Source organism: Oncorhynchus mykiss, chromosome 19 (assembly GCF_013265735.2).
Source record: "Oncorhynchus mykiss isolate Arlee chromosome 19, USDA_OmykA_1.1, whole genome shotgun sequence".
NCBI lineage: Eukaryota > Metazoa > Chordata > Actinopteri > Salmoniformes > Salmonidae > Oncorhynchus > Oncorhynchus mykiss.
Window position 1 is genome coordinate 40,771,397 of NC_048583.1, and position 18,194 is coordinate 40,789,590.

General features: G+C 43.3%; 2 protein-coding genes across 4 annotated transcripts in view; one reads left to right on the plus strand and one right to left on the minus strand.

Moving 5' to 3' along the window:
* Positions 1 to 17,005, minus strand: part of tdrd9 (tudor domain containing 9) — a 30,838-nt gene extending 13,833 nt beyond the window's left edge. Inside the window, exons 1-19 of one of the 3 annotated variants that reach the window (XM_036954806.1) lie at positions 16,921 to 17,005; positions 16,692 to 16,803; positions 14,706 to 14,886; positions 9,984 to 10,078; positions 9,794 to 9,861; positions 9,062 to 9,283; positions 6,410 to 6,532; positions 4,077 to 4,157; positions 3,817 to 3,981; positions 3,625 to 3,728; positions 3,377 to 3,499; positions 3,179 to 3,263; positions 3,037 to 3,094; positions 2,829 to 2,933; positions 2,522 to 2,619; positions 1,711 to 1,842; positions 1,107 to 1,272; positions 963 to 1,026; positions 705 to 813 (exon numbers count right to left, since the gene is read on the minus strand). In XM_036954806.1, coding sequence (XP_036810701.1) covers positions 705 to 813; positions 963 to 1,026; positions 1,107 to 1,272; positions 1,711 to 1,842; positions 2,522 to 2,619; positions 2,829 to 2,933; positions 3,037 to 3,094; positions 3,179 to 3,263; positions 3,377 to 3,499; positions 3,625 to 3,728; positions 3,817 to 3,981; positions 4,077 to 4,157; positions 6,410 to 6,532; positions 9,062 to 9,283; positions 9,794 to 9,861; positions 9,984 to 10,078; positions 14,706 to 14,830 — 1,923 coding nt within the window. In that variant the 5' untranslated portion in view covers positions 14,831 to 14,886; positions 16,692 to 16,803; positions 16,921 to 17,005. Of the gene's footprint in view, positions 1 to 704; positions 814 to 962; positions 1,027 to 1,106; positions 1,273 to 1,710; positions 1,843 to 2,521; positions 2,620 to 2,828; positions 2,934 to 3,036; positions 3,095 to 3,178; positions 3,264 to 3,376; positions 3,500 to 3,624; positions 3,729 to 3,816; positions 3,982 to 4,076; positions 4,158 to 6,409; positions 6,533 to 9,061; positions 9,284 to 9,637; positions 9,720 to 9,793; positions 9,862 to 9,983; positions 10,079 to 14,705; positions 14,887 to 16,691; positions 16,844 to 16,920 lie in introns of those variants that run through there. The other 2 variants (XM_021574274.2, XM_021574275.2) reach the window with 2 other exon arrangements.
* LOC110497851 (protein RD3-like) lies at positions 10,537 to 14,284 on the plus strand. The gene is made up of 3 exons (XM_021574283.2): positions 10,537 to 11,128; positions 11,772 to 12,100; positions 13,080 to 14,284. Exons 2-3 carry the CDS (start codon positions 11,793 to 11,795, stop codon positions 13,441 to 13,443), a joined length of 672 nt encoding a protein of 223 aa, XP_021429958.2. The 5' UTR covers positions 10,537 to 11,128; positions 11,772 to 11,792; the 3' UTR covers positions 13,444 to 14,284.
* Positions 17,006 to 18,194: the final 1,189 nt, after the last annotated feature.

Below are 18,194 nucleotides of genomic sequence, written 5' to 3' on the forward strand. Positions count from 1 at the left end.
TGTCAATATAGGACTCGTTTTACTGTGGCTATAGATAATTTTGTACCCGTTTCCTCTAGCATCTTCACAAGGTCCTTTGCTATTGATTTGCACTTTTCGCACCAAAGTACATTCATCTCTAAGAGGTAGAACGCGTCTCCTTCCTGAGCGGTATTACAGCTGTGTGGTCCCATGGTGTTTATGCTTGCGTACTATTGTTTGAACAGAACATGGTACCTTCAGGCATTTGAAAATTGCTCCCAATGATGAACCAGACTTGTGGAGGTCTACACATTTTTTGGGGCTGATTTCTATTGATTTTCCCATGATGTCAAGCAAAGAGGCACTGAGTTCAAGGTAGGCCTTGAAAAACATCCAGAGGTAAACCTCCAATTGACTCAAATGATGTCAATTAGCCTATCAGAAGCTTCTAAAGCCATGACATCATTTTCTGGAATTTTCCAAGCTGTTTAAAGGCACAGTCAACTTAATGTATGTAAACTTCTAACCCACTGGAATTGTGATACAGTGAATTATAAGTGAAATAATCTGTGTAAACAATTGTTGTAAAAATGACTTGTGTCATGCACAAAGTAGATGTCCTAACCGACTTGCCAAAACTATAGTTTGTTAACAAGAAATTTGGGGAATGGTTGAAAAACAAGTTTTAATGACTCCAACCTAAGTGTATGTAAACTTCCGACTTCAACTGTAAATGCTCTCACCTTTGGATGCCTCAACTCTCCTTTGCTTCTGGACGTGTGCCAAGCCTTGAATGCGTTGACAAAAGCAATCAAATCACTCTGCACACCGTGTGCGAACGACAGCTTGCTCCTGAATATTCAAACATTTAAGAGAGGACAGGGATGACAGTCTTACAGCAGACAATAACTCAAATGGCAGTGACGAGGTAGATATTGTAGAAGTGTAATTATATATTTTTTGCTGTATGAGAGAAAATACATTTTCAAGTGCTGACTCACCTGTACCCTGCCAGCTGCTGCAGGGAGGGCATGGCAAAGAAGCTCTTCAGAGACAGAGAGGCGGCTAAGGGAGAGAGACAGGTTGAGGAGTCGTGGCCTGAACACACACCTACAGACAAAGCAGAAACCACAGACCCCACTGACCTATGATGAGGCACTCCTCCAGACAGCCAAAGACGTGGCCGAGCACTATCATCTTCCCAAGGTGCAGGTCCACAGGCAGGTGAGCCAGGATCCGACCCAGAAACGTCAGCTCTCCATCAAAACGCTTCTGGCCTTGACCATCGTTCCCCACAGACAGTGCACCCATCTACACCTCACACACACACGTCATGACAATTATCATTACCTCAATAATAACAACTGACTGCAAGAATAGTTAAGCATCATACACACACAGTCAAAAATAGTAATAAAAAATACAAAAATGGCTCCGTCCATCAATCCTTCCAGCTAAAGAGCCCATCCACAGCACATACACAGACTTAATCAAAACACTTTACGCTCCGCTATGTCACAGCTGACAAACACACACACAAACACCACTGAGAGAGCTAATGCTAGCTGACGCAGAGGTCCTGACACAGCAGAACCAATGTTAGGAAACCACTGTAACATCACAAACACACAGTGACAGATTTGGGTGTTCAGCAACGTTGTATCTAAGATTCTTATTGGAAACCTCTCCACAAATACAGGAATCCAATGACTTCAATGGTTGTTTGTGATAAGGTCCACAGTGAGGTACCTCTTTGAGCTGGAGTATGGTCCTCTCAATGTCATTGAGTTGGGGGGGTGAGAGAGCAGTGGAGAGGAGGGAGCGGGGGTCCCCCATGTCCAGAAGCTTCACCTTCAGCATGATGTTAGCCAGGGGGGCACGCTGGGAATAGTCAGAATAAAATATAAGTTTTATACACTGAGCGTACAAAACTTTAGGAACACCTACTTAATATTGAGTTGCACCCCATTTTGCCCTCAGAATAGCCTCAATTTGTCAGGGCATGGACGCTACAAGGTGTCGAAAGCATTACACAGGGATGCTGACCCATGTTGACTCCAATGCTTCCCACAGTTGTGTCAAGTTGGCTAGATGTGCTTTGGGTGTTGGACAATTCTTGATACACACATTGGAAACTGTTGAGCGTGAAAAACTCAGCAGCATTGTAGTTCTTGAAACAAACTACTACCATACCCTATTCAAAGGCACTTATATTTCGTTTTGCTCATTCACCCTCTGAATGGCACATATACACAATCCATGTCTCAAGTGTCTCCTCCCCTTCATCTACACTGATTGAAGTGGATTTAACAAGTGACATTAATAAGGAATCATAACTTTCACCTGGTCAGTCATGGAAAAAGCAGGTGTTCCTAATGTTTCGTACACTCAATGTAGGTCTAGTAGAGTAGCATGCCTTGTCTTTCAGTAATCACATACAGTGCATCAATCCATCAACAAATAAATCCATCAACTTTGCAGTTGTCAAACATCATACTGTCGATCATAGTTATGAGCTTGGTTCTTTGCCATCAGGGCTGACCTAATGTTCGACTCTTACCACCATCTCAGGAACCACATAGTCTGGGATCTCATTCCTCCAGAACTCCTTGGTCACCAGCCGGTAACAGTAGCCCATAGACACTCGCCCAGCCCTGCCTGAGAGGGACAGAGTGAGTCACAAATCCTCAGTGGCCATTCTAATTCTCCCCCTGGGTGCACATTTTGGTTTTGCCCTAGCACTACACAGCTGATTCAAATAACCCATTCATCATCAAGCTTTGATTATTTGAATCAGCTGTGTAGTGCAAGGGCAAAAAAACAAAATGTGCACCCAGGGGGGCCCCAGAAACCCTGCTGTACTGTACCTCTACGCTGGTTGCAGTTGGTCTTGGAGGCCCAGGTGAGGCGGAGGGACTGGTAATGGGTCTCTTTGTCACAGACCATGTGTCGTGCCAGACAGAAATCAATCACTGTCAACAAGAATACGTCACAAACTCAGACATGTGGAGTGAATACAGTACGGCAGTATATATAGCAAGGAAGGTCTATAAACGTGAAAATGAAAACACACACCATATTTGACATCTGGGACCGTAACAGAGCTCTCTGCAATGTTGGTGGAGAGGATGATCTGTTGAGACAGAGACAAAACATCAAAAACCCTTTGCATTATAGAAGTCCTATTCAGTAGACTGGGTTGTGGTGTGATAGTTACCTTCCTGTATCCTGGGACAGGCACCAGAAACACCCCATTCTGCTCCTCCAGAGTGACAGAGGAGTGGAGTGGGTACACCTGCAGTCTGAAACATACACCATAACAGCCCCATCAAGTTTCTACTATGCACCGGACACTACCAGTCACGCTCCAGAGACGCCACCACTGAAAGTGCACATGTACACACACAGCACCCACCTCTTGCGCACCAGCTTGGACAAAGCCTCCTGCATGTAGTGGATCTCACCCAGACCAGGGAGGAACACCAGCACACTGCCCCGGTCTGGCAGAGACAGGCCTCCCTCCCTCGCAGTCCTACTGCTGAGATACACAAACACACCAGGATAACTATAAGACATCGAAGTCAATCATCTAAGTAATAAACAAATAGTATGGTTTATTTATCAAGCGAGCTAAGATGAAGAGTAAAGCTGTTGACCCCTCACCTCTGATCTTTGGCCTCTAGCTCGTCAAAGCTCTGGATAAGGCTGACAGCCACGTTGTACATCTCCACAGTGATGTAAGGGTCATCTGGACGGCGGGTATCCACCTGATAGTTAATAGACACAGTGTTAGGTTAGTCTAAACCATGAGTACCAGCTACATCCACAGACTAGGCTTGGCGCTCCCCCTCTCACCCTGTAGGGAATCAGGCTGCAGAGGTCCTCCAGGTAGAACTCCTCTATGGCGTAGGGAGCCCCCTCCACCTCAAACACATAGGCTGGGTTCATCTGGCTGCGGATGGGGGTGCCAAAGTACTCCGCAAACTCCCTGCAGTTGATGGTGGCTGACATGAGGATGACCTGCATAAAGGGGGAAGGGAGGCGGTGTGTCTGTTCAGTCAGTACGGTTTAGGATCACATGGTGGTGAATGCTGAGATGAGAAGCGTGGGCTCACCTTGATGTAACGAGAGTTGGAATGGAGGAGCTTCCTCACAACCAATAAAAGGAAGTCCAGCTCCTCTGTCCGCTCATGGACCTGAAACATACAGAACCACCCTGCTTACTGACTGGCTCATCCTTGCCATGGTAAAAAGATGTTACTGGCTACTAAGAGAGACAATGTACGCCAGATAGGACATCATCATTACCAGTCAAGTCATATCTGTAGACTACTTTGAAATAGTGTCTAGAATTGTTGTTACTTTCGGTACTTCTGTCAAATGTGTCTCACAAACTGTCTATCAGCGCAGCCGATCCCCCTTTAGCAGAGGCGTGCACCATACCTGCTCCACTTACTCATTACTAGTAGCCTGCACTGGGAGTCAGGGTTTGCCTCATGTTAGCTCCCCACTCATGCTGCACAGAACACTTTACAATGCAGTAAGATACCATTAGCTCCTCTTCTCTTTATACAGTGCCCTCAGATAGTATTCACACCCCTTGACTTTTTCCACATTTTGTTGTGTTACAGCCTGAATTTTAAATGGATTACATTTAGATTGTTTGCCACTGGCCTCCACACAATATCCCATAATGTATAAGTGGAATTATGTTTTTTTTTTACAATTTTACATATTAATAAAAGATGAAAAGCTGAAATGTGTTGAGTCAATACGTATTCAACCCCTTTGTTATGACAAGCCTAAATAAATGAAGGAGTAAAAATATGCTTAACAAGTCACATAAGTTGCATGGACTGTGTGCAATAATAGTGTTTAACATGATTTTTAAATTACTACCCCACACATAACAGATTATAAGGTCCCTCAGTCGAGGAGTGAATTTCAAGCACGGATTCAACCACAAAGACCAGGGAGCTTTTCCAATGCCTCGCAAAGAAGGGCACCTATTGGTAGATGGGTAAAAACAAAACAGCAGACATTGAATATCCCTTTGAGCATGATGAAGTTATTAATTACACTTTGGATGGCGTATCAATACACCCAGTATCTACAAAGATACAGGTGCTATTCCTAACTCCGTTGCCCAGCGAGGAAGGAAACCGATCAGGGTTTCACCATCAGGCCAATGGTGACTTTAAAAGAATTAGAGTTGAAAGGCTGTGATAGGAGAAAACTGAGGATGGATCAACAACATTGTACTTACTTCACAATACTAACCTAAATGACAGAGTGAAAAGAAGGAAGCCAGTACAGAATAAAAATATTCCAAAACCTGTATCCGGTTTACAATAAGGCACTGAAGTAATACTGCAAAACATTTGGAAAAGACAACTTTTTGTCCTGAATACAAAGCGTTATGTTTGGGGCAAATCCAACAACACATTACTCTTCCTTTTTTTCAAGCATGACGGTGGCTGCATCATGTTATGGGTATGCTTGTCATCGTCAAGGGAGTTTTGTGGGGGGATAAAAGGAAATGGAATAGAGCTAAGCACAGGCAAATCCCAGAGGAAAACTTGGTTCAGCCTGCTTTCCAACAGACACTGGGAAACAAATGCATATTTCAGCAGGACATTTGCCTAAAACAAGGCCAAATATATATTGCTTACCAAGTTGCTTACCAAGACAACATTGAATGTTCCTAAGTGGCCTAGTTAAAGTTTTTACTTAAATTGTCTTAAAAATCTATGGTAAGACTTTCATTGCTAGCTTACAGCTGACAAGCTAACATCAATTCATTACCCTTGTACTTTGTTTATAATATGCAAACCATAAAGCTAAATATGCTGAATTCAAAGCTGATTGCCACCAAAAACGTTATTAATTCACTTAAATTGGTCTCTCCGTCACATCTCTCCATCAGCCAAAGATGATCTACTGCCTAAGCGTGTGTGAATAGGGCTCTGACGGTTCTTGTTGTTGATCAGTACAATAAAATGAGTCCCAAATGGAGGTGAAACAAATTGTCATCTGCACCCCCATGAAATCAGCCAAAACTAGCTCAAAAACTCAATGCATGCACACAGTCCTATTGAATAGGATACATCTTGATTTACCATTGAAATAACTGATTACCATTAAGTTGTTAAGTAGTTAGATTGGTAAAAACAAAGTCAAATTGATTGTATGATTGTTTAATTAATGCATATACATGGTCATCTCTGAAAAATGTCAATTTTGTTAGATGAAATTGAACTCAAAAGATGCCCAATGATTGAACAGAGCAGTAGATTAGTTTATCTGTCTGGATCGAGTGCCATTTTGTGACTTTGGCTAATATACCTTTTTTTTGTTTTTTGTTATCGTTTTAGTATCGTGATACTAAACCTGGTATCAAAGTCAAAATTACTACTTTGAAATGATGACCAGTCTGAGTGTCAGTTACCTCATCTATGAAGATGTGGGAGTACTCAGTCAGGCTCTTTGCTCCGACCAGTTTCTGCAGCAGCACCCCAGTGGTCATGTAGATGAGTCTTGTGTGTTCAGTGACCATCTTCTCCAGGCCCACCTGAAACAAACAGAGAAACACATTTTCACACACAAGCACATAAACACAAAAATACACAGACCATTAAAGCCTAAAGGCAGACGTGAGGATTCAAAATCTACTGTAGCTGTAGGTATTTATCTATCCAGCTATGTGGTGTCAAACATTCTGTTGAACAACTCACCTTCACAACAAATTCAGCACAAAACGTGACTCTCAGAGATCAGACAAATTGCCCATCCTAACATTTCTTCTCCCTGAGGAGTTGCTCTCATGTACTGCTACTCAAATCCAAGTACAAACTCAGGCAAGACTTTCACAAAACTCTCAGTAAGAAACGAAAGACTGAGATAGAAAGCACTGTAAACATCCATCACACTACTCTTAGGACAGTCAGACAAAGCCGATGCTCAGAGGAATGTACAAAAACAGCCCTCCCTCGTGGCAGGAGTGTCATGGGAAGGTCACTGTGAAAGTGGATAATGCTCTGGTACTCTCCATACATCCTCAAGGCCCGGATTCAAGCACTTAGGTGTTCATCAGGTCAGCCCATCACTGTCTCACTCACTGTCTGCCTAACAGTGACATCACCGCTTCTGCAAACCGCAGCAGAGCAGACAGAGGAGGAGCAGGGAGTTATAACTAGACTATGTCTCCTGTTTCAGAGCTGGAAACAGAGCAACTTGGCAGCCTGGAAACAGTCCGGCATGGAAGTGTCCACCCCACTCCTCCCTCTGCAAGAGAAACTTAATATGGGCTTTTTGTACAGAGCTTCATCAAGGGGTAATAATATCGCTGGAGATGCAAGACTCAGTACACTGCCCCTTGTTATGAAACATGAACACGCAATTCTGGTTTCTTGCACCTTTTTCTCCATCTTCTTTCCACAAAGGGATGTGTACGCAAATCAGACTTTGTAACATACTACACATGGTCATGTGTTTTTTGGGATAGATTTATATAATATATACACTGCTCAAAAAAATAAAGGGAACACTAAAATAACACATCCTAGATCTGAATAAATGAAATATTCTTATTAAATACTTTTTTCTTTACATAGTTGAATGTGCTGACAACAAAATCACACAAAAATGATCAATGGAAATCCAATTATCAACCCATGGAGGTCTGGATTTGGAGTCACACTCAAAATTAAAGTGGAAAACCACACTACAGGCTGATCCAACTTTGATGTAATGTCCTTAAAACAAGTCAAAATGAGGCTCAGTAGTGTGTGTGGCCTCCACGTACCTGTATGACCTCCCTACAACGTCTGGGCATGCTCCTGATGAGGTGGCGGATGGTCTTCTGAGGGATCTCCTCCCAGACCTGGACTAAAGCATCCATCCACCACAGTTGGTGGATGGAGCGAGACATGATGTCCCAGATGTGCTCAATTGGATTCAGGTCTGGGGAACGGGCGGGCCAGTCCATAGCATCAATGCTTCCTCTTGCAGGAACTGCTGACACACTCCAGCCACATGAGGTCTAGCATTGTCTTGCATTAGGAGGAACCCAGGGCCAACCGCACCAGCATATGGGGTCTGAGGATCTCATCTCGGTACCTAATGGCAGTCAGGCTACCTCTGGCAAGCACATGGAGGGCTGTGCGGCCCCCCAAAGAAATGCCACCCTACACCATGACTGACCCACCGCCAAACCGGTCATGCTGGAGGATGTTGCAGGCAGCAGAACGTTCTCCACGGTGTCTCCAGACTCTGTCATGTCTGTCACATGTGCTCAGTGTGAACCTGCTTTCATCTGTGAAGAGCACAGGGCGCCAGTGGCGAATTTGCCAATCTTGGTGTTCTCTGGCAAATGCCAAACGTCCTGCACGGTGTTGGGCTGTAAGCACAACCCCCACCTGTGGACGTCGGGCCCACATGGAGTCTGTTTCTGACCGTTTGAGCAGACACATGCACATTTGTGGCCTGCTGGAGGTCATTTTGCAGGGCTCTGGCAGTGCTCCTCATGCTCTTCCTTGCACAAACGGCGGAGGTAGCGGTCCTGCTGCTGGGTTGTTGCCCTCCTCCACATCTCCTGATGTACTGGCCTGTCTCCTGGTAGCGCCTCCATGCTCTGGACACTACGCTGACAGACACAGCAAACCTTCTTGCCACAGCTCGCATTGATGTTCCATCCTGGATGAGCTGCACTACCTGAGCCACTTGTGTGGGTTGTAGACTCCGTCTCATGCTACCACTAGAGTGAAAGCACTGCCAGCATTCAAAAGTGACCAAAACATCAGCCAGGAAGCATAGGAACTGAGAAGTGGTCTGTGGTCCCCACCTGCAGAACCACTCCTTTATTGGGGGTGTCTTGCTAATTGCCTATAATTTCCACCTGTTGTCTATTCCATTTGCACAACAGCATGTGAAACTTAATGTCAATCAGTGTTGCTTCCTAAGTGGACAGTTTGATTTCACAGAAGTGTGATTGACTTGGAGTTACATTGTGTTGTTTAAGTGTTCCCTTTATTTTTTTGAGCAGTGTATATAGGTATATATAAAAATGGTATCATCAACAAGGTGTCTGTGAGTCACTAACCTGGTATCCCACAAGACTACCCAGGGTGCACTTGCGCTCTCTGGCAACCCATCGGGCGATGCTGCTGGCGCCTATTTTGCGAGGCTGGGTGACTACGAGGTTACAAGGGGCATTCTTCTCGCTGTAGTAGTCCAGGATGAACTGGGGCAGCAGGGTAGTCTTCCCACTCCCTGTGGCTCCACGGATGATCACCACTGAGTTGTTTTCAATCAGAGAGATGATCTGGAAATACATAAACACAGAACTGCACATCAAACTCAGTAGAAGGAATGAAAGAACATATTGCAGCCATTTAAAGATGAACACAATATATGATTCAACAATCTAAATTATAGTATATAATAAATTATTCTAATCTGTTTTTTATATTCACAAAGTCACAATAACATTAAAACATTCCGATTTTGCTCTTGTAGGACAATACATGTGAATCTGAGTATGAAATGAAAGTCTGAAAAACACATCTCTTCACCAATGGCCAACTAATGGCCCTACTTGTGTGCATGTGAAGACATTCAGTGGGCAATTCCCCCTCTTGTTGCACTCATGGCTCCATCAGATAGAATCAGAGCTCACCTGAAGCACACTGTAAAACCTTGAGTGGTGTTATGACCTGAGGAACTCTTGCTGATGACCAAGTCTATGACCTGAAAAAGTCCTGACATGGCAGGAGGAACAAAAGCATGCGTGTGTCAGTTTGAATGCGTGCGTGAGGCTACTAAACTATTTTACCTCCTGTCTATTCTTTGTGATGGGCAAGCTCGGGTACTCATAAGTGGTCAATGGAGGTGGAGGTGAACCTAGAGTTGGAGAGATGAGGTAACACAGAAAGGTTTGCTCAATGCCTTTCTTCATCGTTGAGGAACAAAAGGCATCCAATTGGAAGCCAAATTAATTGTATAAATATAAATGTGTAACTCACTCGCCAAAAAGTCAGGCTTTCCTGTCTTGTTCCTCAGTCCTCCATCTGAGTCATCCCTCTTTGGACTGCCCTGCTGTTGGGAAGCTTTTGCAGGGCTATAAAGAAACATGTGTGTCAAATCAAAAGTCTGACATTTCAGTGTAAACACACACACAAGCAATTAAGCATCAAAGGGAAAAAAGGTAGGTCAAACAAAGCCCCCCCCCCCCCCCCCCCCCCCCCATAGGTCTACTATTAAACAGCAACAGGCTCTTCATATTCAAATACACAAACCAAAGCCATCTCCAGGGCAACAGACGTGTGAAGAATCCAGTCTGAAAATGGCTTGGGAAAAACGTGCGTGTTTTGTCTCAGCAAGCACACTAGTAGTGAGTGGTGATAATGTGGCTTTGTCACTGTGAATAAGTAACGTTATGCGAGTAATGCTAATGAGCCTTCGTCAAGTCAAATAGTTCTCCCCCTTGCTCTTTTTGAACTACTTTCTCCCCTCACATCACCCTCCCTCCTCTGCACTGAAATCCCCCTTTCACTACTTGCTCGGTTTCTAACATTCCTCTGTCTCTTACTCGCCCTCCCCTTCATCTCTCCCACTCCTCTCATTCCGTGGCTGGGCCAGTCAGGCCTGGGGCAATGTGGCAGGGAGAGCAGTCCCAGTCATCTCAGCTTCTCTCTGGGCAAGATGAAGACTTTATCTACACAGCAGGCAGACACACTGTCAGAGCTGGGAGCAGCTCACACACACACACATTTATATGCACACGCGTTGACTGACTTACACACGCACTTCAGCATCTAACCACAAAGCAGCTGACCTTACAACAAAGCAGCACAAAGGAGAGTGAGGTGAAAGGAGAGGAGACAGCACTGAGTCAGAGGAGAACAGTGAGTAACTCTGCTGGAAACAGTCCAGAGGACAGGAGAACAGGAACAAGTGAAGAGGACAATTACGCAGTATAGAGAGGAGAGAAAGAGGACCATTTGATTGCTTACAGACGGATAGCAGAGTCCAGTCAGAACCAGAGAATGGAGACCTCACGGACAGACCCATGGAGACAGAGTCCTGGAGATGGTACTCTGTGAGACGCCTGCCTTGATCTCTCTAGATCACTCTGTCTACATCTGGCTCATCATTGCAGCATTCAACAGTAAGTACCAACCATGCAATGGCTTTTTTTCTCTTTTCTTTTCTCACTACATAGGCTATTTGCAATGATCAGAAAGTTCCAACAATAAAAAAAAGCACTCACCTAGACAATAGGCACGAATCAGGAATCTCAATTGCATTATTTGAAGAAATTAGCTAGGACAGGCAGGTTTAATAACAAAACAAACTATTTTTCTTGTCCTTTAAGACATTGCTGCCAAGTATACAGCACTGCATGCCCTGTTCACGTAGCATGACCTGTGACCCCAGGCTGTCAAATCTGTGTGTAGCTCAGCTGTGAGGTACAGAGAGAACAATCAGTCTGAGGAGATTACTACACACCCACACCTGGGCATCCTCACCTGAGTGAGAATGCCACTGAAGGCAAATCAAGCACTGATGATGACAGAGTGTCAGGGACCAGGGATCAGCTTGTGTGGAGGTGATCCATTTCTAACTTTCAAAAAAGTTGAGTCTTCAGTCAATAGTACGATTGCAATCTTTGAATTGTTCTGTTAAAACAGATTTTGGGAGAACAGGGGGGTATTCCTTGACACTCGTGGCAGCAGTGTACAATACTCGTGGCAGCAGTGTCAATACTTTTGCTTCAGATGTAAAAACACTTTTTTCTCTTCTCATTGCAGTAACCACAGCACTCCTCCGCCATGCCCCTGTTCAGCTGGATGAAATGGTTGCGTGCTGAACGAGAAAAGGCGCAGGATGAAGGGGCGTCCACAGGGTTATCACCCAGCTGCACACTGATCAGGGAGCTGCTGTGGCACGTGGAGGAGAGGGAGTGCATGGCGCGGGAGGTGGAGCAGGAACACAAGCTGGCCCACAACACCGCGGGATACCCCCACTGGCTCCAGAGCTACCCCAGTTTACGCACGCTAATCCCCGCATCGGAGCGCCGCCAGCTGGAGCACTTGTGTGCCCAGATCCACCCTATGCACACCGCTACAGTGCTCTCCAGGTACATCGTACAACACTCTTCATTCAGTACCCTTTTCATATTAGCAAAATGTGTCCAAAATAGCCACTGCCCCCACACCAGGATGACAAAAGGCAAAAGAGACAAGAGTCTCAAAGAGAGGGGGGTAGAGCAAAGCTGCCAGGGAAGCCACTTTGTGTTATTGTCACAGAAGTAGGTTACATGGGGTGTGATCATGCAAAGGTGAAGGGGACCCTATGGGGCTGAGCACAGCAAAAACAACCCACAGGGAAAGAGCTTTCCATTAGCAGTATCATATCCCTATTAAAATACAAACACAAACCCCAACATTTTACAGTGATGGTGACATTTGTATGAACAGACTGAATGTGGTATTTCTGAGGGGCTAACTGAGGAATCATAATTTAAATAACCTTTAAACCCACCATGGGTCCAGTAAAAATGAATGTAAATTATATTGAACAAAAATGTTAAATGCAACATGCAACAATTTCAAAGATTTTACTGAGGTACAGTTCATATAAGGAAATCAGTCAATTGAAATATATTAATTAGGCCCTACTATATGGATTTCACAGATAACTGTTTTTAAAGGTAGGGGCGTGGATCAGAAAATCAGTCAGTATCTGTTGTGACCACCATTTGCCTCATGCAGCGCGACACGTCTCCTTCACATAGAGTTGATCAGGCTGATGATTGTGGCCTGTTGAATGTAACAAGATCGCCCGATTATTCAGGGAATATTATTTGGTGTGACTCTTTCACCGCATTTATTTTGTCTTCTTTGCAAAATGTCCTCCTGAAAATTAGAGATTGGAGCGGGCGCATAAACACGACCTCAGCCTTATCACCTCACACAATACATGATACTTTGATGAAATAGTTTCAGCATCATTTGGTCAGCTAGACCTAATGGATAATTGAAAGCCCAAACAGTTTCATTATTATGGACAATGCAGTTTGGGTTAAATAGTTTATTAACCCACTATCTCATTCTCAGGTTCCGTGACGTGCTGGCCAGCAACAAGATCCTGCCCTGGGAGCTTGTGTACGTCTTCAAGCAGGTGCTGAGAGACTTCCTCAACAAAGTGGAAGGGGAAGAAGAGGAGGATCACATGCCGGAGCCAGAACTGCTTGGGCCAATGGAGGCCTGGACCAACAGATACCAAATGAAGCAGGGATTTATCACACCTACTGTGCCCAACTGTGGTGAGCCCCAGAGAGAAGAGATCCCAACCATCTCTGGCTATGTGGACCGTACCATGAGAGGCTCTTATCCTTTCATTGCCCATAGGGTCTGGGACCTTCCCTACTACTACCCAGTGCCACACAACTCCACAGAAGCCTACAGCACCCCACTGTGAGAGCGGGTGGGGTGGTAAAGTAGTACCCAACTCATGACCTTACTAGCTTCTATTCTTGTTAGGTCATGACTGAAAGAGTTGTCATCTTAAAAAAATATGTTACAGATTCATTTTAATTAATGTGACTGCAACAAAATCTTGCCCTTTTACCAGCACTTGCATGGGGGCAGATTCATACATACAACAATAGATACTGCTAGCTAACTGAACTAGGGGTGCATCTCAATAGACTACTCGGTTACTCTAGCTACTACTGTAACTTAGAAAGCTACTTAATTGCACTGGTTTAATAAATCAACCCGTGCCTAGGAATTTTGGCACCTGGCTAGTTAGGTACTTTACTGTGTTAGTATTACTGTAGTAGCTAAATAATGCTCATATTTACTGAAAAGTATGTAGCTAGCTATGTACCTAACTAAAGCAACGTTCCTTTCATATGTTAGCTAGCCAGCCAACAAATGTGAACATGTGTGAAAGTTTAGGTTCAATCCAATTGGCAAAAGATTCCCACCATATTTTTCTACCAAATTGTATTGTTGCCGCCAAAAGCCTGTGCGTAAAGACGTAGTGCACATACAAATACATTGTGTGGTTCAATTCCCAAGTACCGAATAAAAAATACAAGTGAAATGTGTTTGCATCGCATTGAATATTATGTAGCTATACAACAGCGCACTCTGGTATTAACACGTGTGCTCTATACAACAGCAGTAGATAACGCTCCAAGAGCGCATGTATAGCCTACATTTATGAGATTATGGACAAGCGCGGCAGCCAATCATTGATGATCATGTCACCTGAACAAGACCCTAGATATTTATTAAAATGTGCATTAAACTCATCACACTGTAAAATTAAATGTATTTCATATGTAGCCTGAAACTGCATGCTTTTCCCGATACATCTAGTGAGAGGACCACGCGTCATCACGTGACTCCACATTTACTTCGATATGGTTATTCTATCAATATTTGCTTAAAAAAATTCTATCATAATTCAAGTTACAGACAAAAATATCCCACATTGTCTAGCAGATTTGAAGTTTCCGGAAAATGTTTGTTTCCATCTGGCCTGTCAATGCATTTTTTTAATCTGACCTACTTTAATAGCATAGAAATGGTTGGAGGGAAACCTGGTGACTACAGACAGACTTTACGGTCTATGGTGCAAGGGAGCATGTGTAAGCTAGCTAACGTTAGCTAGCAAAATGTAGATGGAATTGCTAGCTAACGTTAGCTAGCTAGCTAGCCAACTGAACTCACCTCTGTATTGATGACTCCTCTAACTTTACTTCTTTTGGAACTTCATCCGTGATTAGAATGTTAGCAAAATGGGTCCCTAATGTAAACCATTCTGTTATCTGTTCTGCAGTTATTGCTTTCTTCATGTTTCATATGTTGTTCACTCCAGAGACCGCTGATACGTTTTCAAGGGTGGATGTTGCTGTAGAATTCTAAATTAGTTAATCATCGGTTCAAAGACACGTGACAGTAGTACACCTGCTGACTCTATGTCTGAATCAAACATCCCATCTGGTAGCTAGGGGTACTGTCCTTTCATACTCCTAATGTAAACAAGAAACTAAAATATTCATTTATTCGATTATATAATTAACATAAACCATATTACCAAGACATTAGAGTAATGAAGAGTAGACAGAACCCATACAAAAGCAGTAGACCCAATAACAGGGAATTATCTCCACCCATACTATTCTCCGAATTTAGAGAACAAAGGTGAGACTAAATATTAACATTAAAACTAAAATCACATTTTATTGGTCACACAACTATACAAATAGACAAGATACAGATGTTAGCAAAAACAAAATAGATCTGTTGCTAGGGCAGAATCAACAAGGAAAACATCCAGAATTTGCCTTTATGAATGATGATCTGATTAAATGTATACACAGTCAATTTACAGTTATAAAATATATTTCATCCAGCATAACAGTTGTTCAATCATGTCACAATCTACCCTACATATGGTATCTGTGATTGATAGCCCCTGTGGTAAATACTAGGGCTGGGCAATATATGGACCACCAAAATTCATATAATACAATATGAAGGATGATGATGTAACCATAATTATTAACTGGGTGGTTCGAGCCCTGAATGCTGATTGGCTGAGGTATATCAGACCATAAACCACAGGTATGACAAAATATGTATTTTTACTCAATTGTGTTGGCAACCAATTTATAATAGCAATAAGGCACCTCAGGGGTTTAGCCATGGTATATTGGCCATATACCACACCACCTTGGGCCTTATTGCTGAAATAAACATCTGATATGAAGACGCAGCTGAGCCTGTGGCACAGCCTCCCTTTGAATGTGACCCAGGGAGGCTACAGTTGCTGCAGAGAGGTAGTGAAATACTCAAATCCAATGATATGCATATCACAGTTATGCATATCACAATATACACAATGGATTCCCAGCCCAAGTAGAAATATATTCATACAGAAATATGAAAAAACATGAAGACATTTTTCTTAGAGAATCACAGTATTTGAAACAGGTAATGTACTGTACTGACCAGTTTATCCTATTATGTGATGCAATAACACAGTTATTGGTCAACTTAAAAAAGGGTGAAAAGGCTTTCTGTTTGGGGGACATGTTCACAGTCAACAAGAAATGTTGAGCAGCCAAATAGAATCTCTCCAAGCATTTTCTCAGATACTCATTTCACATCTGAGGATTTTATTTCCCTTGAAAAATTGTGTTTGTTACTAAAAGTCTATGAATGCAGTGAAATGCCCCCTCAGTATTTCACTGCTGAGGCCAAGTCTCTTGATGGTAACTATAACACTAACAAAAAGTAAACATGCAGCCAGGTGATGAAATGTTAAATATGATTATTACCACTTGAAGTTTGGTGTTCTTTGAGCTTGACCAGATACTCAATCCTCTGCTTATGGTTCTTATGGCCCACAAGCTTGCAGTTCTCCTCAGACAGGTAGGGGACAGGTTTGCCGACATTCAGACATCTCACTAAAATTACCATACATTATCTAGATTCACTACAAAGGGACCCTCTTAAAACAAATCATAGACTAAGACAGCGTCTGATTTCATTGCCACGTATGGAGCAGCATGGAGATTGATGCCTCCCATAAAATTATTCAGCCTGTCAACTAGAGCAAGTTGCAATTTTCTGCATTCCATTTGATAATTTAATTTATTAAAAACTACATACAATTACAATAACCCCAGCAGATCCTGATGCCCTTCTCACCTGAAGCAGTCACTCCTGGTCTCACTCCTTCCGGCTCACCTCTAGGCAGCGGTTCCTCAGCTCCTGGACACTGGTCTGAGACTGGGCCAACAGCAATTCCTGACTCGTCAGTCTAATCATCACCAACAATCAAAAAAATACTTGGGAAAAAATGAATTTGCATACACACTACACAAGTATATTCCACATAGAATCTGTGTGATAAGAGAACAAAGTGTTATTTGCATACCTTTCCTGAGCCTCAGTGAGCCTCTGTATGACTATTCTCTACAAATTAAAGGAAATTAAGAAATATGAAAAAGCACCTATTACAAATAATGGTATTTCCAAATGACTAAAACTGCATTTTCAGGTGAACAGGGGAGTTGAGTGATTGATACACAGACCATTGCACTCCTCGCCTCCTGCAGCTCTCTCAAGACGTTCTGATGAATGGCCTCATTTAAAACATCCCTGTCAATTAAAATATATACATCAGACACTTCACAAATCAACAGCCTGATAACACTTGGGTTGCAAAAATCCATCGGTAAAAATTAGATTTGAATGGACTAACCCATTTGTGTTCCCATTCTGAGCCAGTTGGTTCTGCTTGGCGTAGAGCTCATCAAAAACAGCTTGAATCTCCATTCGCACCATTTCCTTCTCATTCAGCTGACCCTGTGGGAAATCATCACAGACTAGTTAAACACCATATGTGTTATATCAATGTGTTAATTAAGTGTCTCAAGATTGGATGTTTAGCATTCATCATGACATGCAGTAAACAAACCACACCTTGAGCTTCTGGATCTCCTCTTTCTTGGCAGCCCTTTCATAGTTAAGCTCAGTGAGGGGCACCTCCATAGTCATCATGGAGGAGCGTCGGCTCTCCAGCTCGATAACCTGTGGAAGCACTTTAGGGATGACGGATGACTGTGGAACATGATTGGCACTCTCACCTCTGACAGTCCTCTCAACCGCCTCTTGCTGTTGTTTTAACTGTTGAAAAGCAGGTAGGGAAATCACATAAACAGAGAATTGTACAATCTATTTTGTTTGGTCTAAAATCTGACATTTTCCATGCTACTGTAGCCCTTGATTTGTTTTCAGTGGCTCTTGTATGTGCATAGGAAAAAAATGGCCTGGTACCTTCCCCTGGAGAGTGGTAGCCTCCTTCTGGGCAGTCTGATACTGTGAAGCTTGGAGAAGACCTGCCTGCTCATCTAACACCTTGGTGAGTCGCTCCACCTCCTTAGTGGCATAGACCAACTCCTCCTGTAACACCTCCACCTGAGGACAAAACATCCATCCAGACGTTGTCATTAATGGTGGAATTCAGTCATACAAAAAGTCTGGGTGGCCATTTTATTAATTGTTCAGCAGTCTTATGGCTTGGGGGTAGAAGGTGTTTAGGAGCCTCTTGGACCTATACTTGGCGCTCCGATACCGCTTGCCATGCGGTAGCAGAGAGAACAGTCTATGACTTGGGGTTGAGGTTGAAAATGTCAGTGAAGATAATTG

Excerpts from the sequence above, each read along its gene's own strand:
- LOC110497851 (XM_021574283.2), top strand. The coding sequence starts at position 11,793 with ATGCCCCTGTTCAGCTGGATGAAATGGTTGCGTGCTGAACGAGAAAAG. Across the intron at positions 12,101-13,079 it reads ACCGCTACAGTGCTCTCCAG|GTTCCGTGACGTGCTGGCCA; the intron begins GTACATCGTACA and ends TCTCATTCTCAG.